The sequence below is a fragment of the Ambystoma mexicanum genome, chromosome 7p (genome assembly GCF_040938575.1).
Source record: "Ambystoma mexicanum isolate Mex_15411 chromosome 7p, UKY_AmexF1_1, whole genome shotgun sequence".
NCBI classification, from domain to species: Eukaryota; Metazoa; Chordata; class Amphibia; order Caudata; family Ambystomatidae; genus Ambystoma; species Ambystoma mexicanum.
Genome location: NC_090939.1, coordinates 182,065,638 through 182,089,197, shown reverse-complemented (window position 1 = coordinate 182,089,197; position 23,560 = coordinate 182,065,638). Strand labels below are relative to the sequence as shown.

The 23,560-nt window shown below is 44.7% G+C and overlaps 1 protein-coding gene across 4 annotated transcripts in view; it reads right to left on the bottom strand.

Annotated features, from left to right (window-relative positions):
• Positions 1–23,560, bottom strand: part of PRDM15 (PR/SET domain 15) — a 1,394,990-nt gene that overhangs the window by 1,293,999 nt on the left and 77,431 nt on the right. For all 4 annotated transcript variants that reach the window (XM_069636031.1, XM_069636033.1, XM_069636034.1 and 1 more), the window contains exon 2: positions 5,656–5,701. In XM_069636031.1, coding sequence (XP_069492132.1) covers positions 5,656–5,701 — 46 coding nt within the window. The remainder of the gene's footprint in view (positions 1–5,655; positions 5,702–23,560) is intronic.

Below are 23,560 nucleotides of genomic sequence, written 5' to 3'. Positions count from 1 at the left end.
TCTTGGCATGGTTATACACAAGTGAGACTCCCAGACACGCAATTAGAATGATAGCAAAAGAAGATGGGAGTATAGTAGACACCCATGAAGGAGTTAACCAGGAATTCGCAAACTATTACCGTATCCTGTACGGAGATGCAGAGGACAACGACAACAAGGGAATGAGGGAAACATTTGAAGATATTGGGTTGCCGCAGATTAGTGCAGAAGAACGAGATGAGCTAGACGCACCGATCACTCTAGAGGAATTGGAAGAAGTAGTAAGGCAATTACCCACTAGTAGAAACCCCAGGGGCTGACGGACTTCCCAGCAAATTTTATAAGATGTACAAAAATGAGATACTCCCCCTGCTCCTAGAGATGTTGAATGAGGCATATGAAGTTGGGAAACTACCAGAGTCCCTAAGAGAGGCGATCATCATACCACTCCCCAAACCTAATAAGCCAGGTAGTGAGTGCGGCTCCTACAGACCCCTATCGATGTTGATCCAAGACAGTAAAATACTAACAGCGGTCCTGGCAAACAGGATGAGAAGAGTCATTAATAAACGAATACACCCGGACTAAACAGGCTATGTCCCCAACAGGAACATATCAAATAACCTTAGGTGCCTCCACCGTGTCATTGAACATGCAAATGAGGAGGAGGAGAGGGCAATAGTTTCACTGGATGCAATAAAGGCCTTCGACTCGGTCAAATGGCCAGTGCTGATTGCGGGCCTGAGCAGTTACGGAATAGGACCGGGGTACCTCAGATGGGCCAAACTATTATATAGCGAGCCGCTGGCCAGAGTAAAGACAGGGGCGGTAATATCAGAGAGGTGGCAACTTTGTAGAGGTACTAGGCAGGGATGCCCGTGGTCCCCTATGTTGTACATTTTGGCCTTAGAGCGATATACCTAAGACAGCAGTATGACACAATAGGTATTACCATAAAGGGGGAACCACACTTAATTTCTTTGTACGCAGATGATATGTTGTTATACCTATGTTACCCAGAAGAAAACCTCCAGTACGTCCTGGAGCGATTTGCAAGGCTTTCAGGCATAGCTGTGAACCCCAAAAAATCTTGTGTATTTCCACTGGACAGGTAAAAAGGGATCCCGTTAGACGAACTACTGATCCTGCAGATACCATGGGAGGTTAACACGTTTAGATATCTTGGGATAGATATATATCACACGGTGGAGGCACAGCATAATTGTAACACTGAGGAAGCTATTAAGAAGATTGAAAACAGTATGAAGTTCTGGGTGAAGGTCCCCTTGGCGATGATGGGGCGGAGGGCAATGCTGAAAATGGTGGTCCTGCCAAGACTGTTACATTACTTTGGGAACATCCCATATTGGATACCTAGACGATTCTTTGTTAGGATAAATAGCATATGCAGGGAATTCCTCTGGCATGGGACAAGAAACAGAGTGGCCCTTTGGAAATTACAAAACTCACATGAGAAAAGGGGCATCAAATTACGAGATCTACCATATAGCAAGTCAACCTCAATATGTAGCTAAATGGCTCTCTGGAGGAGCCAACTTGGGAATCTAGGCTGTTCCGCCTGGACTGTGCCCCTTTCTTCCATAAAGAAGTGATGTGGTTGCCCAGATCGGACATGGAAGGTCGTCCAAAGATGATGCTTGGGTGGGAGGTATGGCGCAGAGTGTCAGATAATGGGGAATCCATCCCCATGTTCCCAGCAGTTTCCATTAGTGGCTTTGGCGGGGAAAGAAAGGCAACTAAGATTAACGATCAGGAAGCACTGGGAGCTGGCAGGGATAGCAACAATGGGTGACATATGGCAAGAGTGGGGTATAAAGGACTTTGAGGGGTTGGCAGAAGAAACGTGGTTGCATGTGGGGCAGTATATTACATACCATAGAGTGGTGCAGCGCATTAAAGAGACATGGTCCGAAGTAGTACTAGCAGATGAACCGGACGCCACTATAGATATAATATACAACATAGCAGAGGGGGACACGAAATATCCAGAATATCTGAGCTGATGATGACCAAAGTGGGGATGGAGGTGACGCAGCTCAGACGGGAATGGGAAGAGGAAGTGGGTACCCAAATGAGTGATGGGATGTGGGAGCGAGCCCAAGGATACCATAAAAAAGTGTCAAGAAATGCTAGATTGTAACGGATACAATTATATGTAACCCACAGAGCATATTTGACACCCCAAAGGATAGCCAAATTCAAGAATGCAGGACAACAATCATGCCCCAAATGTGACCAAGAAAAGGCCGGAATGGTACACATGTTCTGGTCATGCCCAATAATAGAGAGATTTTGGGGGGAAAATAGCACATAGAATGGAAGAAAAGGGGATCAACATGGTGGTGGACACAGTGTGGGCTTGCTTGATAGGAGGATTCCCCAGACCTTGGCTTGCTTGATAGGAGGATTCCCCAGACCTCGTAAACTTAAGCATGTGAGTGAGTAAACTGAAAGACCTGGCATATGTGCTAGCAAAGAGAAGAATTGCCATGGGGTGGAAAGCATGTCATAGACCAAGAATAGGATTGTGGTGGAAAGATCTGAAGAAATGGGCCGAGGCAGAAACCGCAGTATAGCAGGAAGCAAGCAATATCGGGAGGGGTGGGGAGGTGGGAGGCTGGAACCTTGATAGCTTGGAAACAACTAATAGCGGAATTATTTGGGCCCACGTATGGTGAAGCAAGTGATCGGAACCCAACAGAACATTCCGAAGAGGAATCCCTACCGCTATACGGATAACAAATATTGGGAAAGTAGGCTCGGAAAGGGGGGGGGGACCGGGTGAAACAGTGGACACAGATAAAGTGATGTATATTCAGATGTCATTATGTACACTAAGTTTAGTTTGTGTTGGTTGTTGAAATAAAATCAATAAAAAGTGTTTATTAAAAAAAAGAATGTCTCCCATCTCCTAATACTCGGATAGTGCTTAAAAGAATGTTCTCTTGCAACAAGAATACCAGGGGGAATGGCCCCATTCCCCTGGCTTGTGGGTTTCCCACAGCCCTTATACAATTCCACATCCAGGAGAATGGCTCCCGCCTTCTGGTGTAGATCTATAAAGTTTCCAATACAACCAGGGGGAATGACTCCATTCCCCTGGCGGCTCTAACACAACTCCCAGTTCGGGACCAGAAGAATAACTCATGTCTCCTGGCATTGCTTGGCACAGTTCACAACAAGGCCAGGGCAAAGGATTCCCTTACCCTGGCATCTCTAGAATATATGTTCCAAGAATTTTAGCCCCTTCCCCAGGAGAATGACTCCCTGCTCCTGGTGTCTAAAAAGTTCTCTCTCACAAACTTAAGGTTTGATGTACACTTTGCCAGTCTGTTTTGGTGTTAGCAAAGTTCCAAATACTTCTTGGTTGATCACTAGGCTTAATGCCACCACTGCAATGATGAAGTTCTCCTTGCTTGCTCAGTTGCCGTTTGTTGGGGTCCCAGACCCTTCTCTGGTGATCAGTGGGCTTATTGTTGTCTCCACTGCGACGAGGAATCTCTACTTTGATGCTGGCTTTGTACTGGTTAGGGTCTCCGGCCTGTCTGTAGTGGTTTGTGGGATTACGTCTACACTGTGACGAGGAATCTCTACTTTGATGCTGGGTTTGCACTGGTTAGGGTCTCCGACCTGTCTCTGAGAGTCAGTGGGTTTATTGCTGTCTACTGCAACGAGGAAGCTCTCCTCAGATGCTGGGCATACATGCGTTAGAGTCCCCACCCCGCCACCTTCTTGAATTTTGGCATTTCACTGGCACTTCCTGGGACTGGGGTTCTTCTAGCAGATGCACTGGGCTTCACTCAGATAGCATTGCTGCGACTCCGCTCGCTGGTATGCTGCATGGCTCTCCTCGTCTGCTTCGCATTTGGGTCCACATCAGATGAACCCACAGAGAACTCTTTCTGCGCCTCGCCGGCATTCTCTGCTCGCCTACGGCTCTGGTCTGCCCACAGCGTTTTGAAACTCCTGCTGATTTCCGTATCCGTTGCCTCTCCTGGCTGGGTTTGTCAGGCCATCATCCATACTTCTACAATGTTGCCTGTCCCACCCTGGGGGATTGTACAAGTCCTTTGTTTCTGTTGGTAACGTAATCCTCATGCCTCCTCATACCAGTACTAACACTGTCAATGACCTTCACGTGCCCTGTGCTTTCCTTCGTCCTAGCACTTTTGGCTTTATGCCCTGTGTTACAACAATACATAGGTTTACTCTCAATTACATGTTTCTCAACAGTGGGGAGGGACAACATTCAATGGGCTGTACAACAGGCGATTGTCATCGTCCCCACAGTGGGACTCCCTCTGTACAAGTTCCTCCTGCATTAAACCACTGCTAGGGGGACTATTGGGTAGTGGCTGCACCTCCCTAGCCTCATGAAAAGGGCTCCCCCTTGGCGAGAAGTGACAACACCCTGCGACTCCTCACATATTCAAGAACTAGTGTCTGATATGGCATCTAGTGTGCCTGCTCATTTAGAGAGGGCAATGTTCAAGCATGCAAAAGCTTTCACTTCTTTTGGAAAACCTCAGCCATCATGCATGTGATTAAATGGACCAATACAACTGAAGATGATCAATGTATCTCAAAATGCAGCAAACCTCTCAAGGTTTTACACATATTTGATAATGTTGTAAAGAAAGTCTGTTGTATGTTGGGAGTTGCAAAGTATGATGGTTTTTCTGTTGAGAATGGTTTTGGTTGGAAGTAGAGAGGAAGTTGAGGAGATCAGCCTAATGCCAACACTTTCAATTAGTATGGGCCAGATGAGGTCCCCAATAATCAGAAATCAAACTTTGAGGCTGTAGATCCCTGCATGCCTCAAACACAACAGATGTCTGTTACTTAAAGTGTGAAGATGTGTGCCCATTCATTGAGAATTACGGTGAGATTCTGAAACTATTTAACTTGGATGAATTTGAGTTTTCATTTATTATAAAAAGGCAAGAAGTGTTCTAGCCTTCATTCGTGTACAACACATATGTGATTATTGTAAATGTTCAATGTATCTTCATTTTCTTAGTTGTATTACAAAGTACTCACTACGTAATGAAGAGAAGTTAAATGTAGCATTGTTTCACTTAGCTGGACTGGCTGTTGCAGAATACATTATATTTCTTCTTCTGACCTGCCCTATGTACGATAGAAAGCCAGTCCACTGTACACCTACCTCCATGCATCCAAGTCAAGCCTTGCCATCTGGTCCAACGCACCCATGCGCATACACGCATGCACACACGCATGCATGCACACACGCATACACACACGCATACACACACACATTTCTATACCTATGCCGCCCGTGGGTTCTGCACCAATTGTCTATTCTGCAATTATTCACACTCTACAATCATAACTCTGAAATAAACGTTCTTTGTTTAAACGGGAAAACGCAGGAAATATTATACTTTAAGCACTGCACATCTTAGCGACTAGCCTAGCGAACAACACCTTATGTCAAAAATAATATCTGATGCACTTTTAAGTGTTTCGAAACTTAACATCAATTCACCTTAGAAGTAGCACAATTTTCACATTTGCTATTTTTGCACATATACCATAAACTATATAAAGCAACATTTTCTAGTCTACTTACAAAACACTGACAACACTTGCAAAGTTCAAACAAGCTCCCCCAATCCTATCTAGAATACTTACAAATAAACATGGATTCGTCGCAGCCATTTTCTTCCATTTCTGGCACCTGAAGAAAGGGAAGGTGATGGTTAAGGGAAAGTATTTCAACACATGCATCTGTATCTTAGATGTGTAATTCTCTTAGGACGTCTGAACATTTGGGAACTCAGCACGGGCACAGAAATCTTTACCCGAGACCTGGATAAAAATCTGAGAGGAAAGCAAATATGATCTTTAACTCCTCCGGCCCCCGAGTGAAGTGACTGACTTTGCAGATAATTTCTCCTCAAATCCCAATACAAATGCTGTCCAATCAGTATATATGGTTCAATATTACAAAAATTGTAATGTTACAGTGAGGGTTGTGAAAAATGATTGGCGCACCAGGCACAGTGCGCTTTATGTGTTTTAAGCATACAACCCTCATAAAACACATATTTGTCAAATATAAACATATGTGGTCCTTCTTATCTTCGCAAAGTGCTCTTTGATTTAATGCAAAGCAGCCGGGATCCCTCTTTGGAGCCATCTGTCCCCATTCCATTTCTGTTAGGGGTATTATGAAGAGAACAACAGGAGTGTACCAAACTGTCCATCTTGGAATTATAATATTGCATCACAAAATAATGATATATAATTTATATAGTTATTCTAAGTTTTGATGATGTGCTTTGCTCAGTAACAGAAGTGCACCTTTCCTATTAGGAGTCAAATATATAGTGGCAGTGATAATTAGAAATTAACATTGTAAACTTTTCCAAAAAGAGGCAGTTCTCAAAGTTAGTTGTCAGAGATAGCTCAAAGAATACTCCGAGTATCAGAGATGGTTGAAGGATTTTTATTGAGTGATTTCCCAGGGCCCTAAGGTTATCCCTCAACCTCTCATCTAGAAAGCAGCAATCCTCCCCAGGTCCAGGTGTCCCTATCCCCCAGAGTAATATTATACAGAAGATTGACCTGTACTGTCAAAGTTCTAGTCACTTGTGTATAGGCGCATTATAAATGCCATATCATTTCATATATATCATATCATAAATGGTTGAGATCGCCTAAAGGCAATAGCCTTCTCTATCCTCCCTCAGGGACTTAATAGACTGATCATGTATAAATACACCTCTCCCTTTTGCTCTTTAAGGGTTCACCCATACTATTCTCTACTTTCCAACTTCACCCACCACCAATCCCTCTACTCCATGCTTCTTAGATGTCTCTCACTGCTCCTCTGCCTTGCCTCCACCCTTCAATATTAACACTCCCTCATCACATTACTACTACTTCTCGCTGCTGCTGCTGCTTCCTCAGCACTACTGAAGTCTCATATAGTGGACTGAGTCTCGGATTGCAGGGTAAATTATAGGCGAAAGAAAATGCTTATAGGTTGCACGCTCATGTACAGGGCCTTTTTGCCTGTATTGTCTTGGAGCTGGCTGACAGACAACTGATTACCAGGACATAAGAGGGTTGATACATTTTGTCCACGCCTTGGTCGGATCACAACTTTAGATGTTTTCAGGGCCAGTAATAAACAAGGAAGATGGCTATGTAATGACTATTTAAAAAGACTGCCAACTATGAAGCCATAGGGGAGAAGATGAACAAAGATTTTGACCTCAACAACAATGGGGAGGTTTACTACACCTACACTGTGAGAGGGGTTTAAGGCAACTACTTTGGAAGTGCTTCATAATAAAGGAGAGAGGAAATGGAAGAGAAAGGAGACCAACTTAAGGAAGGATAATAAGGGTATGCATAAACAAATCGAGGCAGAGGAGTGCATCACTAATAAACGAAATGTCAAGCAGTGCAGAGGTCCCAATTTGGAGCATTCCTAGTCCATGAAACTGAATGAAAATTGAAATGTGTTAAACTAAGATATCATGAGAAAGGGAACAGTGCAGGTAGTATGTTACTGTACAAGCTACAGAACCAACAGAAGTGGCATGCTGTCAAGGGTAAAAGGATAGAATATCAGAGGAGGATGGACTAACAAGTTTACAAACTTCTTCCTGTGGGGTACATTTATCTGCCCAGCAGAACTCCCCTACATCACCAAACTGCATTTATTAGCAGTACCAGCAGAACGGCTACGCTGGATCTGTTGAGCACCATTGCATTGCACCAATACTACATTGTGCAGTCACCGAAATAATGGCTGCGCTGTCTTTGGCAAGCACATATGGGGCGAGATGGAAAACCCCGAGAAAGGCTGCCAGTGTTTTTCTTATGTGCACCAAAGAAAAGAATTGAAAAGCAGCGCTGCTAGCTCAAAATTTCCCATTGAACAAGGACATATTTTGCATTTAAAATGACTGCGCCCTAATGCTCTTTTCCACCGTTTCAACAGTACATGGTTCTGGTCCAGTGAGAACCAGCTATGTCCATCCATATTTAGGTTGTGCTCCAACAAAAGGGGGCATTTCTCACTGAATAACAGGCTGTGCCATGCAAGATCTGTGAAATAACAAAGAACTTCACTCCAAGCTGTATGGAAAAATGCGGGACTTTTTGCAACAAAATATCATAGCTAAACTCTTCACAGGAAGCTCCATCTCTCTGTGCTTATGTCAGTTTCAGTGGATCCTTGCCTTGAACAGATTTCTGTGTATGAGAAACTGACTAGGGCTACAAATAATGTTTAGAATCTAGATGTAAGAGAAAACCGCATTGTGAAGTGACAAAGGAAAATTAACCAGGTGTAAAATGGTGCTTTTTACAAAAAAGGAATGTTTAAAAGTAAATTGTTGAATTAAGGCGCTGTCCTTGCATAGAAAGGTGAGGGGGTGGGTTTTCAAACATATGTAGGATATCTAATGCCAACAATTTTGCTTTCTGGTTCAGGAAAGAAAAATATATTTTTGTTTTATTTTGCTGAAGCCACAGAACAGGTTTTTTCCAGGCCTGGATTCAAAGGACTTTGCTTCCTGGGAACAGGGTCTGCCTCCCTTCAAGTGGACCAGTCCCCGGGGCATATGAATAGGAAAGGGTGGTGAATCTTGCACCCTCGTCAGACTCTGTGGCAGTGCTCCAGCCTGGTACAATGGATTTCCCGGACACACCGGTGTGACATTTTAGCAGCACCTCCCCTCAACACAAGCTGAGGAGCTTCAAAGGCAACTCCAGAGCAACACTGGATTCAGGCTGGCTAAAGCCTGACATTTAGCTGGGGGTTGGGAAGTATGGCCTTAGTTGGAAGACAATGCTGGCCCATTTGAGGTAAAAGACTGTTCTGAATTTATAAACTTTAAGACTTATTTCTGCAACCAGAAGACACAGTAATACAACAGTTTAAATGTAGTTTTGGTGGCATTAAAACAAGACGTAGCTTTCCCTAGCATGTGGGGGACGCAAAACAGTCGGAAAAATGTAAATCATGGGAAAAAAATACATTGTTAACTGTGAAATTTAATGCAAACATGCTTTGTGATAATAGGTACACATCTAAAATTGTAGAATTTTAGCTGAAGTGGTTCCCACTAGAAATGGCAAAGGATTATTAGAACATCAAAACGATATCGTACCATGTGGGAATTGGAATGACATGTTCAGTGTAAAATCTGGAATCTGCTTACGTGATTTTCAAAAGTGCTATAACTATAAAAATGTGCAATTTATGTCATAACTGATTTTGGCTAAAAGAACTGTGGGAGGGCAATGGAGCTTGTAAGCACACCCCGTAAAACGCATGTCATGTCCCTGAAGTCCAACTGGCTGACAGGAAGGCAGTAACAGTAAACCCTGACCAATCCAGTTGTTATACGCATGTCAAACCAAAGGTCTGCCCTCATAGTAAATCCTAGGATGTCATCCGCCTTATAAAAAAGGTAGTGGCTCCCAGAGACAAAGGATACACTCTCCTGAATTTTCCAGCTCCTGCGCATCTGGATATTCCATATTCACTCTACAAGATTCCGGATTCCACTGCCAGGCCAGAGCATAGATGACCCTACCCAGGCAGGACTATTGATCCAGAAAAACCCCAGTAAAAATCCCAATAACTCCGGGACAAAGGGGAAAGGTGGCTGAATCCTTGTTGGGATTATCCAGCACTACCTGCTCGCCCCAGATACCTGCTTTATCCAGCTGAGGTGCCGCTGTGCCGTGACCAGTCCTTGCCCAGCTGTTTTCTTCTAGGAGAGCCCGCCGCTGTGACCAGTGACCAGATATTGCCTCGCTGTCCAAAATATCCCATTCAAGTGATTTTTACGAGTATTTCCCTTCCCCAACAACCACAAACTGCACCCTTTGCTCTGTTATCTTGTATTAGGTCTGATCCCATTGAAATCCCATAACTGCCTTAGCAGAAATCCTTAAAATTGGCAAAATCCTCAGTGCATCCTGTCCTTGATCTCCAAGTGTTAGTGCCTTTCTTCCACTCAATTCTGTCCTGGTTTAAGTCCTTAGTACTATTTTTATTAAATAAATTAATTCTCCCTAAAAGAGGCACACAGCGTGAAGGGGTTGAAACTGCAGCTTAACCTTTCTATTCACGGGTGGCGTTTCTCTTTTCTAGCCACTAAAATCTAGTTTAAGTGAAACTGGTCTTTTCCTTTCCAAGCCGATTTTCCTTGTCCACTGCTTTCATTTATAAAACCGAATTTCCTTTGCCATCGAGAATCTCATCCTGTCATTAATTTAGAGTCACTCTTTAACTTTCATGTTATCCATGTGATGTGCATCTGTCACTCAGCATAAAAACCGCATTCGGATTCTATCTATTTCAACCGTTTTGTCATTTTGCCCTGTGTAAATTAGCAAAGGCAATTTCTACGCGTGTTATTTGGCTGCACTGTGTTTTTCACTTTCAAGTTGATTTTCTGAATTGTATGCCCGTTGTTAGGACATTGCTTGTAGTTTGCTAGTGTTTTTACATCCCGGATAATGCTATAATTCATATTTACCTCATTCATTGAACCACACATGTAAACCAAATCTTTACTAATTCCAAGTGCTTTTTTGTTCAATTGCAAAGGGTTTTAAATCCAATTTTGCCTCTCATTTTGTGGGGGGACGGGGGGGGGGGTCAGATTTCACTTCTGTTTGTTGCCTAGTATACCCGACTCGTTGCTACTCCTTGCTACTGTAGGGGAGGATTGGTCCAAAAGACCCCCCCCTCGCCTACATCCCCTCCCCCGGTGAGGGCCATGGCTTGTCAGGGGTCCCCTCCTTACCACCAGGGCCCAGGTGGTGGATGGCTCACCTGCAGAAGACATTAACCAAACCTGCTGAATTTAGCTAGGCCCCGGAAACCATTTTGTCTAACGAAGATGGTGTGAGCCCGGCGCACCGCAGCGCGGCCCCCACCTTTGGAGAGTTTCAATTATCCCTGTGGCCGCAGCTCCCTGGCAGATCCGCTGTGAGCCCGTTCCCACGAACAAGACGGACATGAGCTAGTGTAAGATACCAACACTGTAACATTTCACCTTCCGCAGTGAATCACTGCTCCCAGCATGACCCGGCCAGCAGAGCCTGGGTGGAAAGAGAACTGTAAAATGGTCCTGTGATAAAAGCAAAAGTTCCCAAACACTAATGACAAAACTACCTGCGATGGAAGCATTCTCTCCACAACCTTTTTGACTAAAAAACCTATAAAATGTATAAATATGGCAGAATGTGTGCTCATATGGCATTAGGAATGAAGCACCCACATCACTGCAGTTATGTACAAATAGTAAAAGCGTCCCGGGGGAGGGGAGAGGGGGAGGTTATTTGTTATGCGTATCATTGAAAAGATTACACCCCACGGTCCCGCGCCATAACCGAACTAATGCTGCTAGAGTGCAAAGAAAGACAAATGCAACCATATTGAGGGCTCGTGTAAATGGTGCATAAAAATGCACCCTTCATGTGTGTATGTCCAAGCCCATTATGTGACACTGCTGTCAGTTGTAGTGGCAAGCCGTTTCTATGCGCTCCACCAACCTTACTACTACCTCACTTACTACGAATGTATAAGCATATAACAAAATGTTGTAGTTGTTAAAACATAGTGTACAAGTAATGTGCTCGGATTGAATATATGAGAGGCATTAGCAATGTTAAAACGTGAGCTTTGGAATAACCCAATTAGTATTGTAGATTATTTGAATGTTTATGCTACTTTCACCTAAAATCGGCAACACACGAGGAAGATACCTTTGTGAGCATATGCAAGGCCATTGCCCCTCCCTCCCAGCGAAGCCTGCCAGACGAGAAAGCAGAGGCCTGTGCCACGCTGCTCCACCTCCCCCAACTCGGCTGGAGCCGCTTCATAGATTTGTAGTTCCATCTGCAGCACCCAAGGCCACGGCCCGCCACCTGTATTATTTACAACCCAGCAGTAAACCTCAGCCTGAAAACACAAATCCAGAGGCGCCCTTTCTTAAGCCCCACGACCCACAGGCTCATCTTAGGTTAATGGCCCCTGTAAAATTAGGACACCCAATATTATGGCAACATTACAGCAACACATCCATAATGACTTCTAACAAGACATGATGACATGTACCGCCTGTCCCATGCCCCGAGACCCAACCCCACGACCTATGGTACCCGGTCAACAGGACACTGGTAACCATGTACTGATGAATCCCCATCAAACCACGCTCTAGGTGCATTCCTCCTGTGTTGCATTAACGTGTAGAATAACCTATTGAAAGATTTACTAAAGAAGATAATATTGCAAATGGTTGAATGACTGCGGTATGCATGGCCTAGGGCAAAGAAGTCAGGAAAAGGCATTCATCTCCGACACTGGCCACAGTGGCACAACGACACCGACCGGATGAACCCAGCTGACCCGCCAGGCCCAGCCCAACCCACGAGACTGACCAGTGACGTCCTCCAGCCGCGGCCAACCACATCACAGAAGCACCTATAGCTAGTCGTCGCCACCCAATCCCACTGAACTTGTGCCCCCTATAGTATGTAGGTTCTGATGACGTTTTTTGTAAATATATACGCCGGTCTTTGCTATTGTCGGACAGAGCGCTCTCGGAGTTTGCAGAGTTCTTTGCATGCCCTATTCTGATTGATAAACTCCCTTTTACGCTCACCCGCACTTCGTCTTGGCCTTATTCCCATCCTGGGAGAGTCCATTATTGTCTCTCATTGCGGGGAGGATTGTGCTGGTTGGGGACGCTTGCCTTCACTACCCACACCAAATCCAGTTAATAGTGGTTTGAGGGAGTATTGCAGGGGGAAATCTTAACTGGGTGCCATCTACCCGAAATGTAATATTGCTCTCATTCAGTTGTGCTTTGTGTAGGTTATATTAGAAGGTCCAACTAAGCGTATTTCATTAATGTACCTTGTAATTATCGTTCCATTGGTTATTGCTGCCCAATATTAAATGTGTGATTTAATTTGAAAATAAATATTATATTACCACCCAGCAGCCTGGTTCATGGTCCATTGTGGCTCGCAGCATTTGTAAAATGGGGTGTGAGACGGGTTGGGTGCCAGCTCAATTTGAATTCTTAGGAAATAAAGTAAAAGTGTTTTAATTGTGCGCTGCATCCTAGGCCAGTGGCAAGAGTTCTGCGCTGGTGTGCGACGCCCAATTAGAATCCTTATCATTCCAGACTTACAAATCAGAGTTCTATCAAGACAAAGATAGCACAGGGAGGTATTGAGAAAAAACGTAATCTTCCGAGTACGAGCTTGGACGGTGTTCGGAAACTTGTAATCCCTCAAGAGAATGTGTCAATAATTAAGAGCATGAAGGATACACAGCGGAGTATGGTCATAAAACATATACTGTTCACTGATATACACATTTTCTAGCTCACACCACTATTCCTCAGATTTTTAACAAACTTTTAGAAGGACCATACCTTCCCCACTCTATATTGAATGTCTTGAAGTTTGGTTTATTTGTAAAGCGCACCAGGCCCATGGACAACCGGGCGCATAATCTTAAGTACAGGTTACAACAATCTACACACAGAGGGCGAGATTTACAGGTAATACATAAATACAGAATACAAGTTATGAACGATATAGTGTGGCATATATACACAAATGAAATATATTACAGGTAAGGAACCGGCTAGCGTGGGGAACCTTATGCTTTCTGGGTGAACAGCCAAGCTTTGGCATTGTTCTTGAACATTAGAAACAACGGTTCAGTTCTTATGTGGGTTGGCAGAGTGTTCCACAGTTCGGAAGCTAGGACAGGGAAGCTCACGCCACCCGCTTTTTGGAGTTTGAATCTAGGCAGAGTTAGGCTGTGAATTTGGGCTGATCTGGTGGGACGGGAGGAGGAATGAGGTGCAAGACGTGATGTGAGGTTAAGGCGGGGCACCGTTGTTCAGGCATTTGTGGGTCAAGGCTAGCGTTTTCAAGGCAATTCTAGGTTTTACCGGGAGCCAGCGAAGGTCAGATCTGAATGTGGCGATATGGGACCGTCTGGGGATATTGAGAGCTGCCCTTATGGCATTATTTTGAATAGTTTGCAGTTTGAGGTTAGACTGGCTAGTCCCTAGGTAGAGGGCACTACAATAATCTATTTTGGACATGATGAGTGTTCTAGCCAATGTAGTGCATTTGTGAGTGTTCAGAAATGGTCTGCAGGTGGTGATAAGTTTACATGTGTAGGCAGAGGCTGACCTAACAGCATTTGTTTGTTCAGGGAGAGGGTGGAGTCCAGATAAATGTTTTGGTGTCTTTGGAGACCTTGATGACGTTGCCGTCAATAGTGAAGGACTTATAGGCTTGGTTGAGTTTGTTAAGACGATAAGTGGATACTAGTAGTAGGAGCTCCGTCTTATCGTCGTTGAGGCAAAGTTCATGTTGAGCCATCCAGGCCTGGATGACCAGATAGACATCATTCAAGGCTTTGGTGTCGGCTGTGTAGTCACCAGCAATGGGAATGAGTATCTGGGTGTCATCCGCGCAGTTAGTGTAAGATACACCCAAATAGTCAAGCACATCGAAGAGGGGCTTGGTGAATACATTGTACAGTGTAGGCGATACACAAGAGCCTTGAGGGACGCCGCAGAGAATGGGAGAGGGGTCTGCCGATGCTGAGGGTGAGAATACCCGCATAGATCTGTTGCTTAGGAATGAGTGGATCCGGCATTAGCAGAGTCAGAAAAGTAGGCAGCGGATTTGAGATGTTGGCAAAGTATTTGGTGGTTGACCAGATCAAATGCCGCAGAAAGGTCGAGGAGAAGGAGTAGAGCAAGCTTCCCGTTGTCTTTTAGTGTCTCCATCTGGGTTTTCAGATCAATCAGAGCTGATTCGGTGCCGTGTTTGGGGCGGAAGCCTGATTGTCTTAGCCCCAGGAGTTTGTTAGACTTGAGGTAGTCTTGGATCTGCAGGTAAGCTGCGCGATCAAGAATCTTAAGCAGGAACGGAACCGTGGTGATGGGTCTGAAGTTAGTTGGGATGTTGGGGTCAAGTGAAGGTTTTTTTTGAGTAGTGGGGTTAACCACGCATCCTTGAGGTTGTCAGGGAATATACCCATTTTGAAGGAGGCATTTATGAAAGATGTGATGAATGGGGCAAGGTGGTGCAAAGCTTCCTGAATGATAGGTGCTGGGCAGGGGTCTCCTTGGCAATTGGATGGTTTGAGGTTGTTTATGATTCCTTATACTTCAGGGATGGTGAGAGGGGAGAAGGCGATGGATTAATGGATGGGTTAGCTTGATGTTGGGAGCTATATGTGGCTGTGAGCAGTGGCTGGTCCAACTGTAATGCCTTTTGTTTATTTCTAATTTTTGTTTGAAGGGTGGCAATTTTGCCCAGGAGTGCTGACTGGATGTTAGTGCACCAGTTGCTATCTTTGAGACAGGAGTCTGGGGAGGCTACAGGAGACTTGAGTTCCTTGAGGATTTTGAATAATTCCTTAGTATTTGATTGTGCTGATGCGATGCGGTTATTGTAAGAGTCTTTTTTGGCCTGGAGAAGAGCTTCTTTATAGTTAAGGGTGGCTAATAGGAGGCTGTCCTTGTGTGTGTCAGAAGGGTGACTTTTCCAACGTGACTCCGCATTACGTTTGATCTCAGTTATACTGAAAGAGGGCACGGACCCCACAGTTTGTGGGTCCTATAGGTCCAAAGCAGGTCTGGTTAGGGGCCTGGGAAATCAGTCCGACAAAGTTTTGTTTACACCATTTCAAGGGGGATCAGGTGGGGTTTAAAGACGTGAGACAAGGCACTAATTACATTAGGAAAACTTGTAACATCATACACTGGGCCCAATGTGGAGATGATTAAGCCTACCTTGTACGTCTTAAGACTGAAAAGGCATTTTCCTATATGGAAGTGGTTTTGAAAAGCAGGGATGTGAATACAACTTAGGGCTACGGATAGAGTCACTCTATGAATGGCCGATGGCTAAAGGTGCAGGTTGATGCTGTTGCCATCAGAACAATTTCAGGGGGTCCATCAAGGTTACCTGCCTTTTCACCCTTCCATTCACCCTACACTGCACAATATGCCAGAATGCCAATATAAGGGGAGTGAAATGCAAGGAGCAGGCCTCGGAATGAGCACATTTTTGAACAAAGGGGTGGCCCAATAATAGGACGTCTATGGGCAAAAAAGGTATTGCTATAACAAGAGGAGTCCTGCCACTTGCGAATTCTACGTACATCAATCCTGCATTTTCTGTGTGTATTGTTCAGGGGTATTTAAATCCCTCCTAACCTTCGTGTACCAAAAATCTGGTTATTGTGAAGAAATACAGACTAGTTGTATTTGTTTTTCTTGGCCGATTTGAATTGGCCGCATGTATTTCTTTTATAACATTTGCCATATTAGTTTATCAGGGTGCTAAGTTTTCAAACGCACAATAGGTGTTTGAATATATCTATCTCTACATATACACACAATGAAAGAAAACATGTGCATATAATTGGAAAAAGTGAAGAGATTTTTTCACACAGCATAATACCTTATTCGTATACATATCATGGACCATGCACTTTTAGTCAAAATTAGTACATCGACCTGTTTGCAATCTTGTACTCCTATTTCTGTTTTTTTTTTTACAAATTAAACATGAACTGAAATCTAATTAAATGGATCACAATACTATTTCTGGGTTTGTGGACCAAATAAACATAACAAAATAGATCATAAAACAGACAGAAGGCTATTCAATCCTTTAGCATTTCATTAATTGTGCTTCACTATGTTCTACAAACAACATATAGTGACCAATCCTGGGTCGACGTCTCTAATTATTAGCATCAATTATGGCTGGGTGCTAGAATTATTTTTAGCTTTTCCTAATCCATTGACGTTTCGGCAAGTGTTGCTGCCTTCATCTGGGCCGTGGATTGGTTTCTCTGTAGTAGTTGGAGAAAAGAGTAAATTGATATGTGTAACCTACATGTGGTCTTGCTAAACAGCCCGTTTGTGTTTTAAATAAACTGCGATAAAAAAAACGATAAGCTGGCGCTTGAAGGTTAAAAATGAGGAGGCTTTTAAAGTGTCCCCTGTTTTCCACTAACCTAGTTGACCTTTGCTTTCTTGGAGCAGGTCTGTGTTCAGAAGTGTGAGCCTATGTTTGACGGCATTTTATGTGCGCAATGTGTGGTGTTCGGAGTGGACTGTTTTGGCTTGAATCTAAGGAGACATGGAAGAAAAAAAAAAAAAACGCTTTTACCAGGGGTTTAAGTGGAGGTAAAGTATTGATCTACCATTGTGTAGTTGGAAACTAGTTAGCAGGGAGATTACCTTAATGGACTTTGTGCGTTGTCCTGGTTCTCGCTAAGGGGCGATTGAGGTCAGTTGGTACATGCAATGTGGCCTCATAGGTTCTGAACGGGGAGAGACACAAAGTAAATGCTGTGGCCTATTCTGCTAAGCATATGTGTGCGCTCCGTAATGTTAGGAGGTGGGAGAGGCTCTCAGTTTGCTTACCGGCCAGTAGATCTTATTCCCTTGTAGTGAAGCAACGGTCTGTGCTTCCCTTGTTGTTTGGCGGTTGCCAGAGCAACTGGGGTTCTGTCTCGGCTGCGCGCATGTGCGGTGGCTCACAATGTATTAAAAACCTAGCGCATTCTAAATGTCCACATTGTGGATAAAATAAAATATTGTGCTGTTGAGGTGGGTATGCAATTTGGGGATAGCCAGGTGCCCTCGGGAAGGTCAGCTTGCTGCAAGGTTGTTAAATAGTGTGTAGGAAGTGGACATAATTATTCGGCATCCATGTTATTGCCATGGAGACTAACGTGACGGGATAGTGCGATTGTGCATATGGGAATATTGGCGAAATAATACTTTTTTTAATTCCCTGCTTGACAGCACATGGAGTGTGTATGGGTGAACCCATGATGGTTCAGGTCAAGGTTGTTTGTGTGTGGAGGGAGTGTGCCGGGAAACTAAGGGTCTCTTATTTATTTAGGGACCTATGTAGGCCGGCACAGCTTCATTCAGGCCCGTGGTGATGGTTTCGAGTGTGGGACCCACCAGGCTTCCTTGTACAGAAAGGTGTTGCTTATGTTGGTGTTGCTTTTTACCTTGCCCACGACCCACCAGCAAATGTCGTCTGGGCTGTGTTGAAGTTCAATTGGAGCTGGGTGTGTTTTTCATCCGATTCTGGATCTATGCTCACCAATTCTCTTATTGAATGGTCGTGTCGTTTGGCCCACCTATCTTAGTCTGCATGGGCATTCAATCATGCAGATCACATTTTGAGAGTTACAGTTAGCGAAATGTTCCAAAGTCCATTCCTTGCCTGCTACAGGGAACGTCTTGGTTTTCTTGATGAAGCGGCACACTGAGCATGTACCACATGGTTAATGGCCTGTTATTTTTGCATAGGTTCCACGGGGAGTTTCTGGTTTCTTTCTTCCCCAGTCGTGCATGGTTCTTGGAATGTTTCAATGCCATCCTTGGCAGGGGTTCCCCTGGAATACTCAGTTGAACTAATGGCCAGAACTTTGATTATTTGTCTGACTTTACCAGTGTCTGGACCAAACGTTACACAAGTTAGTGTTTCATCATCATCCCTATTTCTGATATTTGGAGTTAGTAAGGTTTCAGAACTAGCACTAGCTATTGATAACAGACTTTGTAAGTAAGAAATGGTGGACTGCATGAAGGTTAGAGATTTGTATGCCTGGTTAGCAGATTGCAAATCAAAGGGTTGATGGCTGGAAGGTTTAGAATTCATCTTTCACCTCTGGCAAATGCTCTGGGCAGCCCTCAGACCATCATTAGTAGATTGCAACTTTACATTTTAAGCCCAGGAGTGGGGTTTGATTTGAAGGTATTACTTTTCTCCACTGACATTTCAATGCATTTGTATTTGAAGTATGTAGTGGTAATTGGCAAATTTATTTGACATTTAGACAGCACCTTAGGCCTGCTGGCAATCAGGTGCTACACAAATAAAATGGATGAATAAAAACAGACCCGCTTATAAAACAGATTCTGGAGATTAGTTGGGTTCAGATTAAACTTTACCAAGTCATTCATTTTCCCAGTGGGAGAGTGTATAATGGGATTAAGGAAACCTTTAACAACATACATGATACAATTGATCCAGCACTCTACACAAATACCTAGGAATACAGAAACCCAGAGACATAAGGGCATTATATAACTTGAATGTCGGCCAACATTTGAAGATAATCGGGCAGACATCAGTTTCTTTGCTGAGTCGGATGACCGCAACAAAGATAAGCCTACTGACAAGAGACTCATTTTCCTTTTTATGATGCTCCAAATGGAAGTGCCCCAATCCTATTTTCGAGATGTAAATACAGTTTATATGGAACAGGAAAACAAGTTCGTAGGGCATTGCTTTCCATCCCAAAAGGGGTGTATTTGGATTCCCAGATCTTTTTAGTTATTAAAATGCTGCTCAGCCATGCATTTGTTTTTTTTTTCTTTTTAGAGGATACAAGGGAGAATATTAGGTCATGTTTAACAATTCTTTAAGACTGCAACCACATCCACAAAAAAAAAAAAGTTACACCTCTATGAATACCAATGGCATGTTGAGTTCAGACTCACTCCATATTTGGACATTTTGGAAAGATGGTATGTAAGATTTTCATAGTAATGATAACTCTTTCTGGCCTGGGTCAACCCCAGAACTTGTTGCTTTTACTGGTGGATTATTTTTCCTTACAACTCTGAATGGGAACCTTTTTCCACACTCACAGAATCTTTTACTCTTTTTATTGGTGTCATTTTGAAGACTCTCGACAGTGTATTTTAAAAGATATCCTCTTTGACAACTTTTTGTCAATAAGTGCCTATTGTTGCTGGGTTGCCCTACTGGCTCCCCTTTTAACTTTCTCTGGCTAACCTTGTGAGACCTACAGTTCCCATGGCTAGAAAGAATCTTTGGATTGCCTTTACATTTTATTAGGTGAGGCCAGCACTCCCACCTTATGTTGCATGCTGGGGAGATACTTAGCATACCCTTTCTCGTTTTAAATGTAACATTTATGTTACGACAAACTTGCCTTCAATGGCTGATAGCAGTGAACCTTTTTATTAATTCGGTGCACCTTTACAATGGGCCGTTTCAACAGGCCCGGTAAAGGCACACGTGCGCTCATTTTACCAAAATGGCCCCAGTCTTCTTTTTTTGCCATTTTAGTGTTCCTTGTCCTTTCTTGTTCCTTCCCTGACATCCAGGGCAGGACATTCCTGTGTGATTTTCATCTCCTGGGGACGCCCCACCCCGGCTCCAGAGTATCTGTGGGCCTCCTGCTGGACCTCCAGAGATGTGAAGAGAGTCCGAAAAAAGTCCCCTCACCAGATGCAGGACCTTGCAAACGACGAGAACCCGACCAGCGATAGTCTGTCTTCTTCGGAGTTCCTAAAAAAAGGTGCCAAATCCACAGAGCCGCATCCAGCCACGAGGAAACCCTTGCCTAGAGCCTTCCCCATCATCCTTGCTGCAAAGGTCCTTCCAGTGACCTGTCTTAGGTCTTCTCGATGAAGGAATTCAACCACCGGGTTTTTGGATGCAGATCCCGAGGTCCTCCTGCTGCAAAATCGTTTTCTGTGCTGAGGTACTGTGCCGTCTTGGGTATTTACCGTAAGTCTCTTTTGATTCCTTTGTAGTTTTGGGATGATTTATGTGATTGGGAGGTCTCTCGTCCAGTTCACCCTGGCCCACTGCTAGAATCCTCCTAAGGTGTCTTCTCTGAAGTCCCTGGACCCTAAATTCACTCTAAAATAAAATACTTACTTGCTTGAACAGTCTTCCTCTGGAACTCAGAACTGTGCCTGCAACTGAGCCCTATCCCACCCTGCCTACAGCTGGTTCCTAGACCACTATGGTCCATCTTCTGCCTCGGAGCAAACTCCTGTACTAGAATTGTGAAGGGCCGGATACATTAAGGCGCATGCCTTGGAAAGAAAAACAAGTGTTACAAAGTTTACTTAGTTGTGAATTAGTTAGTTGGCAAATTTAAACTCTCAGAGTTACTAGGAGTTATTACTTACCTTGGATATGTTCTGGCATTCTGAAAAATACATACAGGATTTACTTACCTTGAACAAGCTGTATGCCTTCTTAAATAAGTATTCTCAAAGTTTTACTTTCCTTAGAATCTGTCTCGACATGCTAACAGAAAGTAGATTAACGTACTCACCTTTTGCCTCCACCTACTCTCCTCCCATTCCTGTGGCTGACTCCCACCCTGACAGTCCTCGCTAACCTCAATTTTTCTATCTCCAACACTCTTGATACTCTTGCCCCTGTCATGAGCCTTCCAAAAAGTGCAACTCTTGGTAGGACTCCGATCTGGCTGCCCTCAAACACAAATGTAGGGCAGCTGAGCAGAAATGCAATTCGTCGGGCGAACCATCTGACAAACTGGCCTGCCGCCTCCTTCGAAGGCATTATCGCCTCTACATCTGTGGCAGCAAGCAACGCGGTCGAACCTTTCAGAGAGTGTAAGGAATTGGCCAATCCTGCAGCAGCCTCCTACTGTCACACCCACCCAGGACCTTTTTTTCAGCTCCGGCTGTACACATCACAAAAACTCAAGACATCCTTTCCTCCCCCCTTCCACACCACAGCATACACCAAGACCGGAGCATCCCTTGGCCCTCCTTCCTCTTCCCCTTCCCCTTCCTTCTCTCTCACCCGTCTCACCCAATGGGGTCACCAGACAAGTCTGGTCTATAAAGGCTTCATCCAAACAGGTGGATCCATGCCCCTCCAAAACGATTATTGACAACATTGACTCCCTCGCGCCAGCCTTGGCTGATCTCTGCAATCTCTCCTTTTCCACTGGAGTTTTACCAACTGCTCTGAAGCACTGCCTTGTGCACCCTCTGCTCAAGAAACCCTCTGCCGATCACTCCATTGCAGAAAACTACCGCCCTATCTCTATCACTCCTTTCCTGGGCAAACTCCTGGAGAAGTTGGCTATTTGTCAGCTGTCCTTCCAAACTGAATCTATAGGGCGTTTCCACAATCATGAGTCTGGCTTTAGAGCATCCAGAGGCACAGAAACTGCTCTTCTGAACACCTCTGAAGAGCTGTTCTCAAACCCCTGACACGGACACCCCCTCTGTCCTCATTCTCCTTGACCTCTCCTCTGCCTTCGACACAATTGACCAAAGCATCCCAATCTCGGACACCCTTGGAATAACAGGTCAGACTCTGCTGTGGTTATCCTCCTTTCTCTCCGACCGCTCATCCCAGGTGGAACTCTGACCCTTTCTCTCAACTATCACTCTCCAAACCTGTGGAGTTTCCCAGGGATCCAACCTATCCTCCTCGTTTCTTCAATGTCTACATGGCGGCCTCGACACGTGCGATTGCCACTTTCAACCCTAATTTTCAGTGTTATGCGGATGACACACAACTATCTTTCTGGCTACTCAGTCACAGCCTCCTCCTCCTCGCTCATATACTGTCTGTCCGCTATTCAGTCATGATGTGCTGCAAACGACCTCTGCCTCAATGCCAGTAATACAGAGATAGTTTACATTGGGACTCCTGCTTTCCCAATTTCACTCTGGCCAGCTCACTTGGCTCTGAGCCCAGACCAACCTGCGAGGCTAAAAACGTTGGGGTTATCTTCCACGCCACTCTTCATCTCCTCTCACATTTCAGACATCTGTAAAAAGTCTACCCATCAGCTACACCTCCTCAGCGGTTCTCTACCTGAACTCACTTTCCCCCAACGGCTCACTGTCTCCAGAGCCCTGGTTTTCTCTAGGCTGGACTACTGCAACAGCCTTTTCCTCAACCTTCATGCCTCTGCTCTGCACCCTCGGCAACTCACCCAGAACAGAACTGCAAGACGTATCCTTGGCCTCAAGCACATGGACCGCATCTCTTTGGCGCTGAAATCCCGTCACTGGCTCTCCGCTGCTGCAAGGATCAAGTTCTAGACCCTCTGCATTGTCCACCAGGCTTTCTGGGGTCTGGGACATACCTACCTTCAACGTTACCTACCTAAATATTGCCCCTTACAAGCCCTCTGCTCATCTACATCCAACCTTCTGCGAGTGAGCTGGTTCTCCAAGCAGAGGTTTGGCGGGATATCTTTATCCTCAGCAGGTGCCTCCCCTTGGAATAGCCTCCCTGCTGCCCTCTGTCTTGAGCCTGATCTTCTTAAGTTAAGGAAACTCCTCAAGACTTTCCTCTTCTCCTCTTCCTTCTCTCTCCCTCCCTCGACCCTGCTAACCTAGCTCTCTCCTCTTTCCTTCTCTCAATCCTCTTCCTTACAGCTTTCTGACTGGACGCCTGGTGTACCTCAGAGTCTCACAGGTCCCGGGCACCCCACCAGTCCTCTCCTACACTTGCCTCAGGGCCCTGCACCTCCACCCTCGCTGCACTTGAGAAATAACCCATGGCTCTCTTCACTTACCCCAGTCTCCACCGACTGGGTGTACTGTTGGGTGTCTTGACCCACGTGCAAGTAATCATGCCACAACATTTGGTGCTGTGGGCTTAGAAAATTCAAGATGGCGGAAAACCCACACGTGCGCCGAAATCCAGGAAAGCTGCGCAG